At 43.0% G+C, this 18,614-nt stretch overlaps 2 protein-coding genes across 2 annotated transcripts in view; both read right to left on the bottom strand.

The window, feature by feature from the left end:
* Positions 1-18,614, bottom strand: part of LOC147302753 (NACHT, LRR and PYD domains-containing protein 3-like) — a 135,532-nt gene that overhangs the window by 17,607 nt on the left and 99,311 nt on the right. The gene's annotated exons all lie outside the window — the stretch shown is intronic.
* On the bottom strand, positions 11,211-14,285 carry LOC147302758 (uncharacterized). The gene is made up of 6 exons (XM_086284479.1): positions 13,717-14,285; positions 13,524-13,595; positions 13,306-13,424; positions 13,162-13,222; positions 12,977-13,071; positions 11,211-12,541 (listed from the first exon to the last, which is right to left on the bottom strand). The coding sequence occupies exons 1-6, from the start codon at positions 13,750-13,752 to the stop codon at positions 11,659-11,661; spliced, it is 1,266 nt and encodes a 421-aa protein (XP_086140605.1). The 5' UTR covers positions 13,753-14,285; the 3' UTR covers positions 11,211-11,658.

The following is an 18,614-nucleotide window of genomic DNA, read 5'->3' as shown; positions in this document are numbered from 1 at the left end:
CACAGACCAGTGTTAGGTTAAGTTATGATGTCACTGGTAGAACATTTATAGAAACAACCTTTGAACTCTGAGTCAGCAGCTCTCTTACATGGTCAGCTGAGCTCCATGATTGAAGTTCACTGTTGCTGCAGGTTCATGACTGAAATATGGAGGATCTTTTTCTTTGGACCAGTCACTCCTCACAGACACACAGCTGGATGCTGGAGACTGTGACCTCTGACCTCTGCAAACACAAACATCAATAACTGATCAGTTCTCTCTGACAGCCATATGATCAGCTGATCCCTCTGTGATATTGTGTCTGCCTCATAACGCTGACAGGTCAGCCAATCATCAGCCAGTTTTTCTGTCTCTGAATGAACTCAGTTTGTTCTCAGCTCTTCTCTCTGATTCTGCTGCACTGACTTCACTTAAACTTACAGAGTTCAGATCTTAGCAAGAAAACAAGTCAATAAAAATCAAACTCAGATCAAACAGTTTGAACCAATCACAGATCAATGATTCTGTCATGGTTATGTTGAAATGACTAATAAAGTTAGTAGTGTTCTTACATTGTTGCTGCAGGTCCATGACTGTAAGGTGGAGGTGTTTGTGTAACCCCGTCACTCCTCACAGACACACAGCTGGATGCTGCTCCGTCCTCTTCCTCCATCTTCTTGATGTCAGGGTGGAGTTAGTCTGAGAGGTAAACACACACACTCAGAGGTGCTGTTGTACTGGAAGCATCACACTGACGGCTTTCTAATGTTGGAGCTTTGGCACTAAAGTCCAAACCAGTTATTTTAGAGGCTCAAAGTCTTTAAAAAACACCAAAACCATCACATTATTTAATAAGTACATGATCAGGTGGATGAAGGAACTCAGTGTGTTTGGGATCATCATCATGGTGAGGAGCCCACATGTTACGGCTCCTTTGGAGAGAAGCTGAGGATCACTGCAGGAAGTGAGCTCATGAAACCAAACTGCTGTTTGTGAGCAGGATGACTCTGTTATTGGACCTGCTCTGTGTTCTACATATGATCAATACTTCAAATATCTGTAAACATCTCATCTTATATTTGTTGCACTTGGTCACATCTGTCTTTAAAAATAGATTTTTAATGTCACTGAGAGTTCTTTTCTACCTTTATTGATTTATTTTGGAATAAATTAAATATAAAGGTGCCAAAAACTGCCTGCAGCTTCTGCTCTGTGACAGGAAACTACTGTCAGGCTCAAAATGACTTCAGATTATTCATCACAGAGTGTTTATAGATCACAGGACACGTTACAGTTTTACTGTCGATGTTTTAGTTTAAAAGAATGACGTGATAAGATCTTACTGTGAATCTGCGCGCTCATTGGCTAATACCTAAAATATGTGTCAGGGCAGACATGAAAACAGGGTCATTATTAAATATGCAGATGACTCTGTTATTATCAGCTTACTGAAAGAGGGTGAAATTAACCACGGTCCAGTCATTGATGACTTTGTTCAGTGGTCAGAGGGCCCGGTGGCGCCAGTGTGTGAATGTGTGAATGACTGAATGTAGTGTGAAGCGCTTTGGGGTCCTTAGGGACTAGAAAAGCGCTATACAAATGCAGGCCATTTACCATTTTAGTTTTTAAAAATGTCGTGATAAGGGCGGGTCTTACTGTGAACCTGCGCGCTCATTGGCTAAAAACTTGAGATTGACAAGTCGTTATCCAATGAGCGCGCGGCTTCTCCCAACATAAAGTAGTTTCCTTTGAAAAACCAAAGTCTGATTATTTTTGCCTCCACTGACGGAGCCTGTTGTTCCCGCCACAGAGACACAGTAATGTCAGAGCGGTGTTAACACTCACCTGCCTCAGCACAGCTCTCACTCTCCTCCTGCTCTCTCAGCTAAACTCACTTCCTCTCTACTTACAGGAAACCAGCGCTCAGAGGAGCCGACCGGCCTCACGTTTCACCCACAGACACGAACAGCGTGGAATTATTTTATGTCATAAGAAGAAACATATTCATGTTAACACTCACCTGCATCAGCTCCACCTTCCTCCTCCTGCTGCTCTGAACGGAGGATCAACACTTTCACTTTCACTGCTCCTCCCTAAACACAGAGGATGCTGGGACTTGTAGTTTTTACCTTGTGTGATATTTATGGCTGTGACACTAAATCACAGCATTAAAACTTCCTGCAAACATGTCACAGGCGATAAAAGTTTCACATTAAAGGTGAAGTTATTTTTCTGTCTCATGTTCAATAAACAGTGAGCTGGGAAAACTGAAGAACAGACTTCAGACGTTCCCTGCAGAGTTTCTGCTGCTCGGTCGTCTGCATGTTGCTGAGACTGAGCTGATGATGAAGCTGTGATGGGTTTATGGCACGTTTGGTTCTGGAGAAGAGTTTTACTGCCGGTGCAGGTGAAATGATCAGAGGTTACAGCCTCTGGTTAAAGTGGAGGCAGCGATCAGGACGGCTGAGCAGCAGAGGTCTCGAGGGTCCTAAAGTGTAAAAGCATCAGTGTTAGTAACACAAAGATCACAGAATGGGATCATCCACACAACACTAACATCTAAATCCACGGCAGGAACTCTTCCAGTGTCCTGAAAAATCTGTGTGCACGATGCTGAGATTAAAATCTGTCTGCTCATCTTAATGCAATATTGTGAAGTTACAATTCTTTTCTGTAAAAAGAATTTTCATTTTTGTATATAAATAAATGTTGATGTTGTGCTTTGGGATCGTGTGCTTCAATTTTACTTATAATGTGCCAAATGACTGCAACAGGCGGCTTAAGGCAATGCCATCCAGAGTAAGGATCGTGTTAGCCAGTGTTTCTAAGATTTTTACGCCCCGTTACAATAACCTCAGTTTTATCTGAACTTAGAAGCAGAAAATTAAAGCTCATTATGTGTCTAAGACATCCCGGCAGTTTAACCAATAAAAGCGGGTATCATATGCATAGCAGTGAAAATGTATGCTATGTCTTCTAAAGCACGTATAATGTAAACAGAACTGGTCTTTGCACAGAAGCCTGTGGAGCTTCATAATTAACCTCAGTGTGTGAAGAGGACTCTCCATTTAATAATAGCTGTAATAAAATGTTCTGGCCAACGGTGTTAAACGCTGCACTTGGGTCTAGCAGGGAAGATTTCAACTTTTCAATATGAATGAAGGCTGAAAACTGATTAGATTAATGTCTGATGATCTTTTCTGTGCTTCTTCAAGTTTGTAACACCGAACATATTAAAGGATGATATAAGGTTCACAGGAAGAGTTTAATTAGACACACATTTACTATTTTTCTTTATACTCTTTCTTTCTTGACATGTTTAATATGCTTACTATCAGAGGAGAAAATGACCCTTGTGTAGTTTAAAAACTTTTTATTTAATCAAACTGTAATGTTGTTGAACTCTGACGGACGTGTCTTTTAATCTTGTCAACAAATCCTTAATCACCTAAATGTGCCATTTGTCATCTTGTAAAATGTTCTGTTGCACATCTCCCCCGACACTCTCTGCTTCACCAGCCCTGTGCAGCTGGTCCAATCGCTGCGTCCTTAAACTGGTGTGTTTAAATCTCTTTACCTCTGTTGTGAACTTCACACAAAGTTTGTGGTAACAAAATCAAACTGAGGAGGATCTGGTTTGAAAAACACACACTCGCGAGACAAAATAAAAACAGACTGCTCAAAGCAAAAGCAGAGCTCACAGCTGGTAGCACAAAACACAGTGACAACGTGCGTATCAGATACCCTCAGTGCCAAAAGCATAAATATCAAAAAATGGGATCACCAAGAATATCCTAAAAATGGCATTGAGGGGGTGTTACAGTGAAATAAAATGAAACAATTTCATCTGAAAATGTTGAAATTTAGTAAAAACAATTCTCTGTAGTTTGATACTGTCGTTACAGACAAAGCGGATGTTTAAAGCCTTTGGACGCACATTTGAAATGCACTCATTCTCCTTATCAGCTGGAAACATTAAAGCCGTAAAATGACACACCCGCGTGTAACAAACCATTTGTTGGGGGTTGTGGATTTGACACCTCAGCATTGTGAAAGTGGGGAAACATGTTTCTGGCTGAGCATAAGATTTCTGCTTACAACTTAGAATCTCAGTTCTAAATGAAATTCAGATGTTTTTTTAAGTATGGCTAATGTATTATTTGACTTCTAAGGCACACACACACACACACACACACACACACACACACACACACACACACACACACACACACACACACGCACACGCACAACAACAACAACAACACAGAGAAGAAGAAGAGGGGGTCGTTTTACTACACATCATAAAAACGCAATCATTCATCTTCCAACTGTATCTTTCTGTTCTGGATTTAGAATCATTGGTTGTTTACTGATCTGTACTTTGGGAGTCACACTGTTGTGATACTGGGGAGAAAAGGGTAAGGTTTGATAGACTAAACCATTACACACAAAAGTTGAAAAACCTAAAGAGTGTGTGAGACTGCTAGCTGTGTCGTTCAGCAATAAACTCATCTATAAATGTGTTAGTAAAGAGTGACTTGTACTTCTGTCCCATTAAGCAACGGTTTAACAAATTTCACTGCAAACTATAAAAGTAATCTGGATTTAAATAGAACATAGTAGTGCAGGAAACACTAGTATAAGGTGTCTATGGAACAAATCTCCTTCAGCGTTCAAAATGACCAAAGTGAGGCCTACAGGCGTTTCTCTCAGTTGGTTGTGTTCAGGGAAAAAGCAGCTAAATACACTGAGACTGCTCCACATTGTTAGTGAGTTAACTCTGGATATCTGTAGGTTTGTCAAACTTGGAGTGAACAAAAGCAGAAAACAGTAAAAGATGCAGACAGTGAAAGTCTGGTTTATTTCATGAACACAATGAAACATTGTCGGCAAAGTAGCATACATGATAAATAGATACACATGACACGGACAGTGAGAAGTAAAACTCGTCGTCTTACCACATGTTATATTCTGTAAACTTAAAATAAACCACAGAAATGAGTGTTTTAAAGTCATTATTAAAAACATGAGTCAACATTACTGAAGTGACACTTTAACGATGCTTCACATCACCGTGTTTATGATGATAAAACATGTTCTCTCGTTAGTAGATGTCTGCGCTGACACTTGTCATGAAAATGTCCCGAGCCAGGGTTCCTCTTCAATTATCACTGATCATTAATAGGGTCACAAAAGATTTGTCACATTATCCCCATAAACAAAATGCTTTTATAGAAATCATTGTGACACAAATATTTAGATTCTTGTTTCACAATGTGCATGAACTCAAAATCTTTAGAGGTTCATATTTATAAAGTATCGCAAAGAATACATTTATACCGTTGTATGAGCCACACTTCTTGTAAAAAACTGATTGGAAATGCGTTCGAGAAAAGCTCCTGCTGTGACCTTCCTTCTGTGAGGGCACACACACACACACACACACACACACACACACACACACACACACACACACACACACACACACACACACACACACACACACACACGTGTCTATATACACACATACACAAAGCTGTGTAAAGCAACTATTGGCGACTGTCAAGCCTTTGAGTCGCCGAGCAGCTGAATAGGGGAATAATGTTGACGCGCCCGCTGTTTAAAACGTAAGTCAAAGTTCCAGGTTAAAACTCCTTTATTTGTTATCAAATCCTTAAAATCGGTAGAAAAACAGTGATCAAAACATTCCAAGCTTGAGCGGTCAGCAAAAGTCGACTTCCCCCATCACCCACTCATTCACAAAAATTCCCTCAGGACGTGAACAGATGATATAGCAATCACTATTACCGACACCACGTGACCCAAAGCTACGCCTTATCCACAACAGCAACTATAAATAACGAATCTAAACGTATATACATAAAATACAGAAATGAATGAGGTGGAATGAATACTACAAATGTACATAAGGTGCAGCTGCAGTCTGGCAGTGGGAGCAGTGTGACAGGTCAAGTGTTAAGAAGGGAGATGGCGAGGGGAAAGAAACTGTTCCTGTGTCGGGTGGTCCTGGTCTGCAGGCTTCTGTACCGTCTGCCAGAGGGCAGCAGATCAAAAAGTCTGTGTGCAGGGTGTGAGGGGTCTGTGATGATTTTCCCTGCCCGTTTCCTGGTTCTTGAGCGGCACCCCCCTGCCCTCCTGGATGGCAGGGGGGATTCGATTCTGAGAACTCACGGCAGTGTGCCTCCCCGAGATGTTATTCTGAGCGAGCCCTTCCGAGATGTATCCAGTCTGCAGTCAGAGATCTTATTCTGAGTATTCACAGCAGCCGTAGTCTCTCCAAGATCTTATCCGTGCTGACTCAATGAGCCCATTTTGAGAAACTCACGCCTCTCCCATCGTTCCAATCCCAGCGGGCAGCCTTGTGGGGGTTTGAACAGCCGGTTCCGCTTTCTCAAGCCAGCTCCGATCAGCCAGAACCCTGTTACCATGGTTCCAAATAGGTAGATATCTTCAGCACGCAGACTCACCCGAGCCCAAACTTCTCGTTGAGAAATTGCATTTAGGGACCAGTTTTCAACAGGACAATGACCCCAAACACACCTCCAGGCTGTGTACTAGAAGAAGTATACTAGATGGCGGCGCGCACAGACGCAGCGGCTCTATGCTCTCCACTTGGGTGCCTTTCTTTTTTGTTTCTCCACTTTTTCTTCTTCTTTTGTTTTCCTTATTGTGAAGCCAAATTTTCCTACAACCATCTGGAATTATGCAAGATCGGATATAACAGCCAGATCCCCATTACCAGTGATTATCAGAGGGTGCACAACATCCCCCCAGAGATAGCGAGAACATCGGGTGCTCCGTGGATTGTTATCGGCTCTGCCAAGAAACGCAGGCGGCGGAAGGAACGCAAACAAAAGCGGGGATGCCTGTCGGGCCTGCTGGCCAGGCTAAAGAAGCAGCCTTTCAAACCACCGCTCCCGAGCATCTTTCTGACCAGCGCACGGTCGGTCGTCAACAAAATAGACGAACTGAACCTACTTCTCACCGCACAGCCAATCGTCCGTGACTGCTGTGTCCTGGTCGTCACGGAGACATGGCTCACTCCGCGAGGCTCCTGCCTACGACAGCCGTAACGCTCCGACAATCCATCAAGCGGTGGTAGCTTAGCAAAGTCGTACTGAAACATCTGACAGATTTTCGAGCGCCGTGCACATAAAATCGTTTCGAGGTCAGTAAACACAACCAGAGTTCATACATAAGGCACACGGGGTTATAAGGGGCTCTGTCGACTTTCAGAAAAATCAAAGGATTGATTTTAAGTGCGCCGTATTTTCCAAACAACACGGTAATAACGACGGCCCGCTAGCATGCTCTACCAAAAATAGTGCTTTGTTGTGTATCTGACGGACGAAAGCTAAACCAGTTCCACACCACTGAAGCTGCAGCATTTTTACAAACCAGTTCTGGTTCATCCGTTTCATTTAGCGATCCACTTTCGCTCTTCTCATTCTGCGTCATCATCCAATTCCACCTGTGATCTTGTGTCACCATTGCTCTCTGAGCTTTGTGTTGCTTCTTCTGTCACCTGACAAATAGGACATACATGACAATAAGAATAAAATGTGGAGCTGCTTCAGTGTGTCTGTCACTTTGTGCAGATCTTGACTGATCAGTAATGTTTGTAGGCTGAGTGCATTTTTAAAACAAGTTGTGCAAACTGCACTACAAGGTGGAATATTTGCAAAATCATAACTATGACCTATGAATACGTCAGTGCCATTAAGATGAAATTCTTGTGTCACCAACATTTTAACGTTAGGCATATAATTCTAACAGCCTCTGTAAACTAATATCCTGGCTGCTCGAGGCTGCTGTTTTCTCTGACAGCTTCACTTAGATTAGAATTAGAAACGCTGCTCTGAGACTGAGAGAACTAACAGTGCTGCATGTTGTGCTGTTAGTTTCCAAAACACGTTATTCATGGTTACATACAGTTTTAGACTGATGTGGGCCAAAGCCTAGCATAGCCTGCAACGTTATTGTGACGGACACATTTTATGTGTCAGACCCAGGACCCTGAGCAGTTATGGACTAATATTATAATGTATGTATTTTGTATTGCTGTCCCTCGTTCTCCCTGCTTGTAGACGTGTGTGTGTGTGTGTGTGTGTGTGGCCCTGGCAGGTGATTGGCCACACCTGCAGCTGATCAGGCCTGTCGGAGGAGCTATTTGAGAGTGTGGTGGAGCTCTCTCCGACGCTGGATCATTGCGTGGCTTCACGTCAGTCTCTCGACCAGTTCCTAGTTTGAGTCTGCTGCATTATTGTGTGTCTGACGGCTTCCTCTCTCTTATGTCCCCAGGAGTTACGGGGAGACGAGAGGACAGCGAGCACGGGGTGCTCATCACGGAGAAGCGGAGACAGGAGCACTAGCACTGGGAAGAGGACACGTCACGGGAGTCGGGAGAGCACGGGATTTATTGTCATGTCTGTCCATCGCTGTAAATAAACGCATTGCTTGTACATAGAGCACCGCGCCTGTGTCCTCCTTCCCTACACCCCCACGGTCTGCCAGCCAGACCGTGATATTATGAGTGAACTTGGCTTTAAGTGACTTACAGGTTTCTCTGAAAAATACTTTCTTATATCCAGGTTCTTCCTCTTTGCTGCCGTCCTCCTCTCCTCCTGGGAGCGCAGGCTTGCCGCTGCTAAAACTCAACGGAGCTCCCTGAAAGGTTCAGCCAATCACATTGGCCATATTTGTCACATGAGGTAGGACTCCAGTACAGGACGTAATTTAACTCTTTCGGCACCGCTGGGTGAATGAGACGTTGACAGATCTTTTTTTTTCTTCTTTCTATCAGGTTAGCTTTTCTTTACTCGAAGAGATCAAATTATTGGTGAGGACAATTCAATAATCGCTGGATATTGGTGGGGACATGTCCCCTCCGTCCATGCCAAATCGACGCCCTTGCCCGAATTGATTCAATCCATGATTCGATTCGATTCGATTTGGGGAAATTTTGCCTCAGACAGTCAGCAATATTATAATTTAGATCATACCCCCCCCCACACACACACACACACACACAGCCTTATGGGTACAGTAGTCTCCTGCTACACCTCCTTTTAGCTAAAGACATACTTCATAATGACTCACTCAGCTCACAAGAACAGGAATGCAGAGCATTATCAAACGTTAAAATGATACACATCTCTCACTTGTTCACTTACATTTAAACGAAACACATAATTGTAAACATCTCTAACAGCCTAAGCCAGCTTTGAATAGGGCCTGAATGGATAACTTCAGAGAATTACACATCCAATCTTACACGAGGTCTCACCGCTCGACCAGATCTGGTAACAGTCCCTGTTGGTGTGAGGTGGCTCCTATTTCTCCTTAGAAAACCTGTCTGTCTCTACCACATAAGATCTGGGAGCACTGGCAGGTCCAACTACTGCTCCAGTGGTTCCTTCAGTAGTAATCCACACCTTCTGTCCTGACTCTATGTCTGCGGTTGTAGTGTTTTGCCTGCTCACGCCTCCCCTCCTCATCCTTCTCGCGAAAAGCCTGTAGGTCGGGCCACTTTGGCACCAGCTTCGCAGCAGCTTGTGGCAGAGAGGTACGCAGGTGTCTCCCCATGAGCAACTGTGCCGGTGAGAGCCCATGTTCCAGTGGGGTGGCCCTGCACGCTAGCAGTGCTCTGCTGTAGTCACAGTCCTCTCAAGTCTTTAATGGTACGATCAGCGCGTTCTGCCTCCCCGTTGGCTTGGGGGTACCTGGGGCTGCTCGTTTCATGTGTGAACTGGTACTCTTTAGCAAAGTGCTTGAACTGTTCTGATGAAACTTGCGGCCTGTTGTCCGATACCACAGTCTCGGCAACTGCATGTCTTGCAAAGGCCTCTTTTATAGCATTAATAGTGACCTCTGCTGTTGTGTCTCTCAGTTCACCAAGTACCAACGACCAGATTTGGTGTGTGGTAGTAACAGGCAAATGAACTTTTGTTTTTTAATGATTTGAATATATATGAATGCTTGTGCATAAATACACAAACAATACACATATGCTTTCATGCTTTCAATTGTGTCATTTACGTGATCTAGGTCAGCGGTCTCCAACCTTTTTTGCACCACCGACCGGTTTATGCCCGACAATATTTTCACGGACCGGCCTTTAAGGTGTCGCGGATAAATACAACAAAATAAAACTAGTACCGGTACCGAAAAAGAAGATTTATTCATAACACACGTGAAAAGACCCAGGAAAACCGAGTTAATGATAAAAACGATAATAAAATAACGCTGAAAAGCGATAAAAACCCTGAAAACCAGACATTTCACACCTGAGCCTCAACTCTCGCGGCCCGGTACCAAACGACTCACGGACCGGTACCAGTCCGAGGCCCGGGGGTTGGGGACCGCTGTTCTAGGTAGCTCTGTTTTGGAAGTTCAGTTCAAGCTAGAAATGTGCTTTGGAGTTTGTACGTGTTTTGTCTCTAGGGGCCACCACATATATTTCTATTTACATTCAGGTGACAGCAATCCATGGATGGTTTCGACATGCAAGAGGATATTTTCCCCGGTGCCCAGCGGGAGAAGACACTGCTTGCGATGTCGATGAGGTCCTGTGGCCAGACCCCAACAGACGGCGGGATCCATGAGCCCACGTATGCACAATTGTCATGATTTTTTGTGTGTACAGTATAGTGTTTTTTCTATTACTGTATTATGTTTGTGTTTTGCTTTATCTGAATTGATGGTGCTGCAGTGGACAATATTGAGTAGGCCTATTTGCTTTTTTTGGTTGTTTGTGTCTCCTGAAAATGTGCCTTCAGAATAAACAATGACAATGAAAGACTGCAGTGTTTTATATGAAGTAGACTAGTGTGTCCCCCTGATCTGATCTGCATGTGATGCAAGTATGTGTCATTTTGTCAACAGAGTTACATCTTGACAGAGGAATGTTAGGTTTTGACAGCAGAGTTTCAGTTTGGCACAGATGTGAATGGTATATTTTGATGTGTCATGTTTACTTGTGTTTAGAGTTTTGGCACAATGAGCGACGTTTTGCAAAATGTGTTCAAGCAACGGGCAAAAACTGTAACATGTTTTTCACCAAAGATTTCAGCAATTATAAAAATTCAACTCAAGCTATTCAGCTATTAGCATTCACACTGCATTTTCTACAGGAAGTACATTTTATATACCAGTTTCAGTTCAAAGTGCATTAAAAATAATAAATAATTATTAAAAATAATACCATCAATATGTTACTGCACTACACTTACTGGACTTGTGGAAGTATTTTGAGAACCATAAGAGATTCTTACAAATGTTTGAAAGAAAAAAAATCTTTAACATAGCTGGAGACTCGTGTAGAAATATGAATGAGTTTATAAAGTTTCTGTCATGGTGTGCTGTGACAGGCAGGTAGTAGGACCCAAACACAGGACTCTTACGTGGAATGAAACTTGAATCGGCAGCTTTTATTGCTGGAAACTCAGGTGGACTCAAGAAACTACAAACTAAGAAACAAGAACTAGGAAAACAAATCAGGAACTATGAACAAGAATCAAGTAAAGAACACGGAGGAGAAAAAACACCCAGCCCACTGAAAACTAAAGAAACCCCCAAAAACATGAAGAACAATCATTAAGGAACATATTTACATATTTAGAGTTACTGCAACACCAACACTGGGTCACAGCTTCAGTGTCAGTCGGTGACTTTTGGTCTGCAACAGCAGCAGAACAGACTTCTCAGTCTTTTGAAGAAGCCCTTTTTCTTCTTCTTGCTCTGACGGTCTTCGGACTTCATTCTGGCTTCAGGTTCTGGAAAAGGTTCCTCAAAGGGAACATCAGGAACCGGCCCAATTTCAGAACAAGATCCGTTGATCATATGATCTTCACCTTCAACACAGGATTTGGACTCGCCATAGGGTTCCTCACAGGGAGCGTCGGGCTCTGCAACACTTTCTGACAGAGCTCCTTCGATCGTAAGGTCTCGAGTACTCAGACTGGATGCCCTTTCAGAAAGAAGTTCCTCACAGGGAACGTCGGGCTCTGCAACACTTTCTGACAGAGCTTCTTCGGCTGGTGGAACATTTGCCACTGAAAGGCCGTCAGAGGAGCGCTCACCATTTGTGCTCTTCACATCAGGACTTGAAGGGGGCTCAAAGATTTCACATATCCGGATCCTTGCTACATCAGCAATGGTCTTCAGCAACAGGGGTGCAAAGTTTGCAACTTGGATAGACAGAATTTCTTCAGGAAATTTCTGTCTAATCTCCGTCAGGATGCTGTCGACCAGATCGTCTCGGATAGAGCGGGTGAAGACGGCCTGTGTTTCCATCGCCGTGAGGCTCTTGGAGACACGATCTAAAGTGGCCTTGGTGACACTGGTGGAGAGGACACTTAGACTCTGGGAGGCCATGTTTAGGAGGGGACGAGGAGGAAGCTCCCAGAAGCCCTGGAGAACGCGGGGAACTACCTCGACCACTACCTCCTGCGCGGTGAGCAGTTTGCTGTTAGGCTGTTCCTGCTGCTTCTTTTTCAGGATTTCAACGTAATCCTTCACCGCGCTGAGGAGTTTAGGTGCTCTGTAGAAAAACATGATAAGAGTTATCTGTTAAACATATTCAAAGCATCATTTAAATATTGAAACACTGTAGCTGGACTGTTAACCCTGTAACCACCTTTGTATCATACATGAGTTTCTGAGACCTCGATCTCATCAACATGATCAATACTTGCTATAATTTCTAAATGTTGTGGACAAAACTCTTTTTTAGTCTAAAGTTAACATTGTCGTTAACAAAAAGTTGCCAAAAACACCCAGTGTATCAAATGTGATACAAAAAATAAATACACAATAAAAGTAAATCATACACAACATGACATAGCAAAGAACTCATGTGTGGCTTTTGTTTAAAGGGTTGATAAACATCTCAGTTCCAAAGAATCTGAATTTTCTGGCTGTTTTTTGATGGGTTGGGTCTTACAGGGTTAATAACTGTATGTTACATGTGACTCACTGAAATTTAGGAGGTACGGCCTCTGGGAACTGAAGAAGCAACCTGGCTTCAAATTCAACGTCCCTCATTTTATTGCTGACGTTCACCGCCCACACCTGAAACAGAAAACACATTTACAGTGCGCTTATGTGTAAAGGTTATGTGCACGTAATGAAAAAAAAGTCTTGTGGGTTTTCTCGTCTTACCAGCCTTAGAAGAGGTTTGGCTTCCTCTTCGTCAAAATCCTCTAACTCAAACTCCCACAGCCTTCAAAAGAAAGCAAAGCAGAGGTTTTCTCTCAGCACTTACACGTCATCACAAACAGACTTTCAGGTGTGACAGTAACTCACTGCTCTCTGAGTGTCTCCCTGCTCTTCTCCACCAAAAGATCTCTCAGATCTTCAGCAGTGAGGTTCGGTGGAATTAGATCTTCCTGCTGAAGTCTGAGAAACTCCGTCATTATCGCAACCTAAAAGTAAAGGAGACATTTAATCACCACCACTCTCAGGTCCTCAGAAATGACCTGATATTTTCTGTCAGCTTTGGTTTGCATGAATCTGGGTCTAACCTGAGCCTTGTAGCCCGGAAGATACCAGCAGATCTTTACAGCTGTTTCATAAATCCGTGTGTTGAACAACACCTGTCAAAGAAATAGCAATTTAGTCATTGTTACTTAAAATGATTCTCAGTTTGTCAACTTTTAAAACGACATCAAATTCTTCAAATTACTGAAATGCAGTAAAAGCAAAAGCGTCACATACCCTGATAGGCTTATAGATTCCTTGACTCTTTTCCATTTAAACGTGTTCAAATCAAAGTCAGGAAGAAAAACGTCAACTGCTCTCCAACGATGGCGTACGGGGGATCTGGACCTGAAAATGCTCTCAGCTCGGTGGTCTCGCACAGATGAGCTCTTTTGACAGTCTGATGTTTATTTATGAATGCAGAATTTCTTGAGCAGTCACCATGGAAACTTGATGCAGCTTCATGTTGTTAAATTAAAAGTAAACACTGTGTATTTTGCACTACACTCCACTAAACTTATCATATAAGTAAATAAAGTGTGGGTTAGGTCCCTCCTGTGGAAAGAGCCACACAAACCGATGGATCAGAAAAGACAAAGTCAGCTACAGCATGCCTTTTCATATTATGTGCCTGCTTATCTCCATTTCTTTACAGTAGATGGGAACTTTTGCAGTAAAGCAATGGCTTACAAACAGTGGACTGTGGACTAATGCAGACATCTGAAGCCTGACAGCAGCTGGTATATACACAGCTTTGGACAAACTGGCCCTTTAAACAGCCCAGAGGAAGAAGAGACCTCTGCGTTATCAGTGCAGCCTAAAGCACAATAATAATAATACTATTAATATGATTTTTAGAGCAATAATGCCCCAAATAATGAAGTCATTAATTACACATCCGTCATGCTTCACAGGAGGTCAGGAGTGACCGATGAACGTGATGCTACATTAGAGTCTGTCCTATGAGTTCAGCAGGAGGAGGTGAACCCACAGCTGGGACCAGTTCTCTAGTGGGTCCAGTATCATACTTGTGTTCATCCTGGTCTGAACCTGGTCAGAAGAACTGACTTCACTTTTGAAAATTCAATACTTATAAAAGGTAACCCCAAACAGTCTACAACGGCTGTTTTCTGTCCACCGAAGCAAATTTGATTGACGAGGTTTTTGTACCTTCACTTCTCCAAAAAGCAAATAAAGAGATTAAACAAAGATTTACTGAACGACCGTCAGAATTCCCAGAGCTAACGTAGATCGCTTTATGCTCTTGAGTCAGGAGGGATAAGAAAAGTGACTGCAAACATTGTGGAACGATTCATAGCGTTTGATTGCTTGTGTGAATGTATTAAACAGGAAACCAGGAGCTGCAGAAACCCAGTAATGCTGAAGACGCATGCGTGTGCGTTTATTACAGGTTTTTCTGAATGCTTAAACCCTAACTGTGATTCTTACAGCACAATTCCTAAAACTATTGATACTTATAGCAAAACCACTCACTGAGTGTGCAAAACTAAAAGCACAAACACTGCTTTGCACTCAGTTTGCCATTTTGTAACACACACTTTGCAAACCTGTAGCTACAATCCACTGCACAGCACTCTTTTTGCAGAACTGTAAACACAACTCACTGCTTTGCACTCAATTTCCAAATGATCAACGCACTCCTAGCAAAACTATACACATTTATGGCCATTATTTACACTATTTTGTCAACTGTCTGGCACACTGCCACATGTGAAAGCTTTTTTAGATAATTAGTTCACTTTGCAATCAGCCTAAGCACTATGATACAGGTAAGCTCTGTGTGTGGAGTACAATGGAGGGAGCAGGAAGAGTGAGAGGAGGCCGAGGAAGAGGACGTGGAGGTGAAGAAGTAGGATGAAGAGGACGACAAGGACAAGGAGGAGCAAGAGGAGGACGAGGAGGGGGGAGAGGACGGGTAAGAAGAGTAAGAAATAGAATTGCTGATGACATCAGAGCTACAATAGTGGACCATGTCATCAACGGTGGAGTGACCCTGAGGGAAGCTGACCAACGTTTTTCTTGGATGTGGTTTGTTGTCATAATCAAGAACGTGTCTTATTTTTTTATTTGTTTTGTTGCTGATCGGCCATTGGACTGCTGAGCCTGCAGTGAACAGCCAGTCACTGACTCTTGATGCTAGAGCAAGGACAACTGAGCTCTCTCTCTCTCTCTCTCTCTCTCTCTCTCTCTCTCTCTCTCTCTCTCTCTCTCTCTCTCTTTTAAATAAATAATACGTTCGAGCTGTTTATGTTTTTGACTTGTTATGGACTATGACTGGCAATGGGAGGGCTGGCGGACTCATATTATGGAGGTGGAGGGTAGACACATTTTGTGTGCAAGAGACCACATACTACAGTGGTGATTGACACAGACTTCAATGGACATTTAGGTGAAGGGAACAGAGGTTATGAGGTGTTGGGTAGGTGTGGTGTTTAGGAGAGAAATCTAGAAAGACAGATGTGGGGCAGATTTTCCAAGTGGAAATGGCCGTGGTGCACACATACTTCAAGAACAGGGAGGAACTTGTAGAAATATATGAAAGTGGAGGAAGCTGCACACAGGGCAACTAAATATTATGCAGAAGGTGAAATCAAAAAGACAGGAGACAAGGAGGTGTCAGGGAGAATGCAGCTATGCAGCATCAAATGGTAGTTTGAAGGATGAGTTTGGACATCAAGAAGAGGAAGTGAGTGAAGGCAGAGACATGCAGGAGTATAAACAGGCTCTGGGTAGTAGGGAAGACTTACCAGATGGCTGGGATAGTACAGCTTTATTGAGATAAACTGCCAAGAAGGGGTTTGACGTCTTCTCTGCACAGAAGAAAGGGAAAAAAGAAAAGTGATTTTGAAAGTATTTGAAGGAAGAGATTTACAAAGAAAAAGAAGTGTAGTTAGTGAAATGAAGAAAATAGACCAAGAAACTGGGAGGCTAGGCATGTAGCAGAAAGAGGTGACAAAGGAAAAGGCTCAGTGCCACGTATGTGAAGCTGGACCCCAAGGAAATGAGGGAATGAGACTTGCTAGGCAGAGAGTGAGTTTGAATGGATGTTCAAACCCAAAAAGAAAAAGATATATTCACATAACATAGATTGAAAGAAGCTGCAGGTGGCACAGCAGCTTTAATGTCTTCCAGACAGGAAGTTTTGGAAAGAAATATCATCATTTCCCAGATTTTACTATCTTAGTGTTCTGTAACAAAATCACTGTTGTGCGCATGGTGTTAGAGATGATGATGATTACAAACAAACTTAATGTGCTAGTCGTGCTTTTCTTGAGGGATTTGTCCTTCCACCAGTTTTCATGTCATTGGAATCATTTGTATTCACTGATTCTGGCACTTATTTCATCAAACCAAACTCCAAGTAAATACTTTCGGCTTTTTGGTTTTGTCAAACGAACTAATGTAAAGAATGCCTGGCTGTGCACTACACCACGCAGTGGGAATTTGTCTTCTCCAGTTAAATTCAGGATTAACTTGCTTTATAACACAGACCTCAAAAGTAACCGTTATAACCCCAAACACAAGAAAATGTGATCTACAGCACAGTGAGAACTGGCAACGCTTATCTGGAGGGGTCAGAGTGAATGAACTGGACACCTGTAGAAGCAGGATTTGATTTCCACTGATTTCCTTTCCGATCCGATACCAAGTAAAATTCAGGGTGGTATCGACGATACTGATCTGATACGATACTCTGAACAAAAACTTGTTTTTTTTACTCTATCTTTTATTTTATCTCAAATTATAGCGTCGTAATGATCACAGGACATCAGATTACTTGTTCTTATCACTTAATGATGCAGAATTATCATATAGAAATGAAAAACCTGAAGTTGTGGCTATTTGTTGCCTGCCTGCAGCATTAAAGGACTCCGTGAGAGACGTCTGTCTCGCCCTGGCAGCACCTCTCCCTCTCCTCCTCTTCAGTTCGCCTCAACATACGCTCGTCATATTCTGTGATGTGATTCACTCTGAGGTGTTTGACCAGGTCAGCGGTGTTACCACAACACCTCACATTCTTGCCACATGTATGGCAAACCACGTCTCAGCTGTTCGTGGAGGTAAAATACGTCTGCACATGACTCTGTTTACGCTCAGCCATTGTTGTGAGTGTGCACGCCAAGGGGCCGGACACAATGACGGGTATCGGAGGAATCGATATTTCAGTATCGATCCGCACATCACTAGTTGAGATACGTTTTAAACTGGTCCAAAAAACAAATGCATATTTCCCGAACCACTGTTCCTTGACTAAGGTGGGTAACGTGATGAGGTCAAGGAAGGGTGTGACGGAGATTTGATTGAAAAACTTTGTCGTCCGTTAAAGTTTCACGTTGGCTTTTTCATCTTGAAAGCCCTCTCTGCTCGTGTCCAACCCGTGTGAACAATCACAGATGTGAGAAATGTAAACAAACCGTCCGCAGAACGCTGATCAGGTTATTTTAAGCGCAAGAAAACAAAAACGTTGCGCTCACCGTCGGCGTCACGGACGAGGCCTGGGGGTCCGGGCCCGTCCACAAAGGTCATTGTAACACAAATCATACGATTGCTAATGAAAATGCTATAAAGCTACATCGCAGATAAGTCTCTGGAGTAACAATCAAGGCCATGTTAGTTATTTGATGAATAGTATCTGTGCCACTCATGGCGCATGACTGAGGAGGACATTGACCTCTGCAAGTCAGGAAAGTCTGCTGCTCATTGTATAAATATGAGATTTTTCTCAAAAACCAGCCAGCCATCATCTCGGGAGGCTGACTCCAAAGTACCATCTCACTTCAAACTTGCAAAACAAGTCGAGTCGATGCGAGCGCACTGCTTGTTTCTAGTTAGTCTTTAAGGATGACAGCATTAGTCTGCTCCTTTGTATGAAATAAAGTGAGTCGAGTCCATGTGGTCTGGCACCCACCCACATTTCTCTGCTAGTGATCCATGAGGACTCCACCTTGTTGCCAGTTCTCTTGTGTGGAAGCTTCAGGAAATGACAGCTTCACTCTGACGTGTGTGAGCTGTGTGAGGTCTGTGGTTAGAAGTTTACAGTGTTTGCTCTTTGTGTCGTCTGTAATATGCTCTATGGCTTTAAAAAAATGGCCACATGTTTCTGTAGCTGAATT

The sequence above is a fragment of the Aulonocara sp. 'chitande type north' Nkhata Bay genome, linkage group LG23, assembly GCF_057382095.1.
Source record: "Aulonocara sp. 'chitande type north' Nkhata Bay isolate Kocher_YH1m ecotype deep benthic linkage group LG23, A_spYH_male_GT1.1, whole genome shotgun sequence".
Taxonomy (NCBI): domain Eukaryota; kingdom Metazoa; phylum Chordata; class Actinopteri; order Cichliformes; family Cichlidae; genus Aulonocara; species Aulonocara sp. 'chitande type north' Nkhata Bay.
This window is presented reverse-complemented; position numbering and strand designations above follow the sequence as displayed.

Bases quoted from the DNA above. Each gene is read 5' to 3' on its own strand.
- LOC147302758 (XM_086284479.1), bottom strand. From the start codon at position 13,752: ATGGAAAAGAGTCAAGGAATCTATAAGCCTATCAGG. The intron at 13,425-13,523 runs GTTAGACCCAGA...CTTTACTTTTAG, and splicing joins TTCCGGGCTACAAGGCTCAG to GTTGCGATAATGACGGAGTT. The intron at 13,072-13,161 runs GTAAGACGAGAA...TTTCTGTTTCAG, and splicing joins CCAAACCTCTTCTAAGGCTG to GTGTGGGCGGTGAACGTCAG.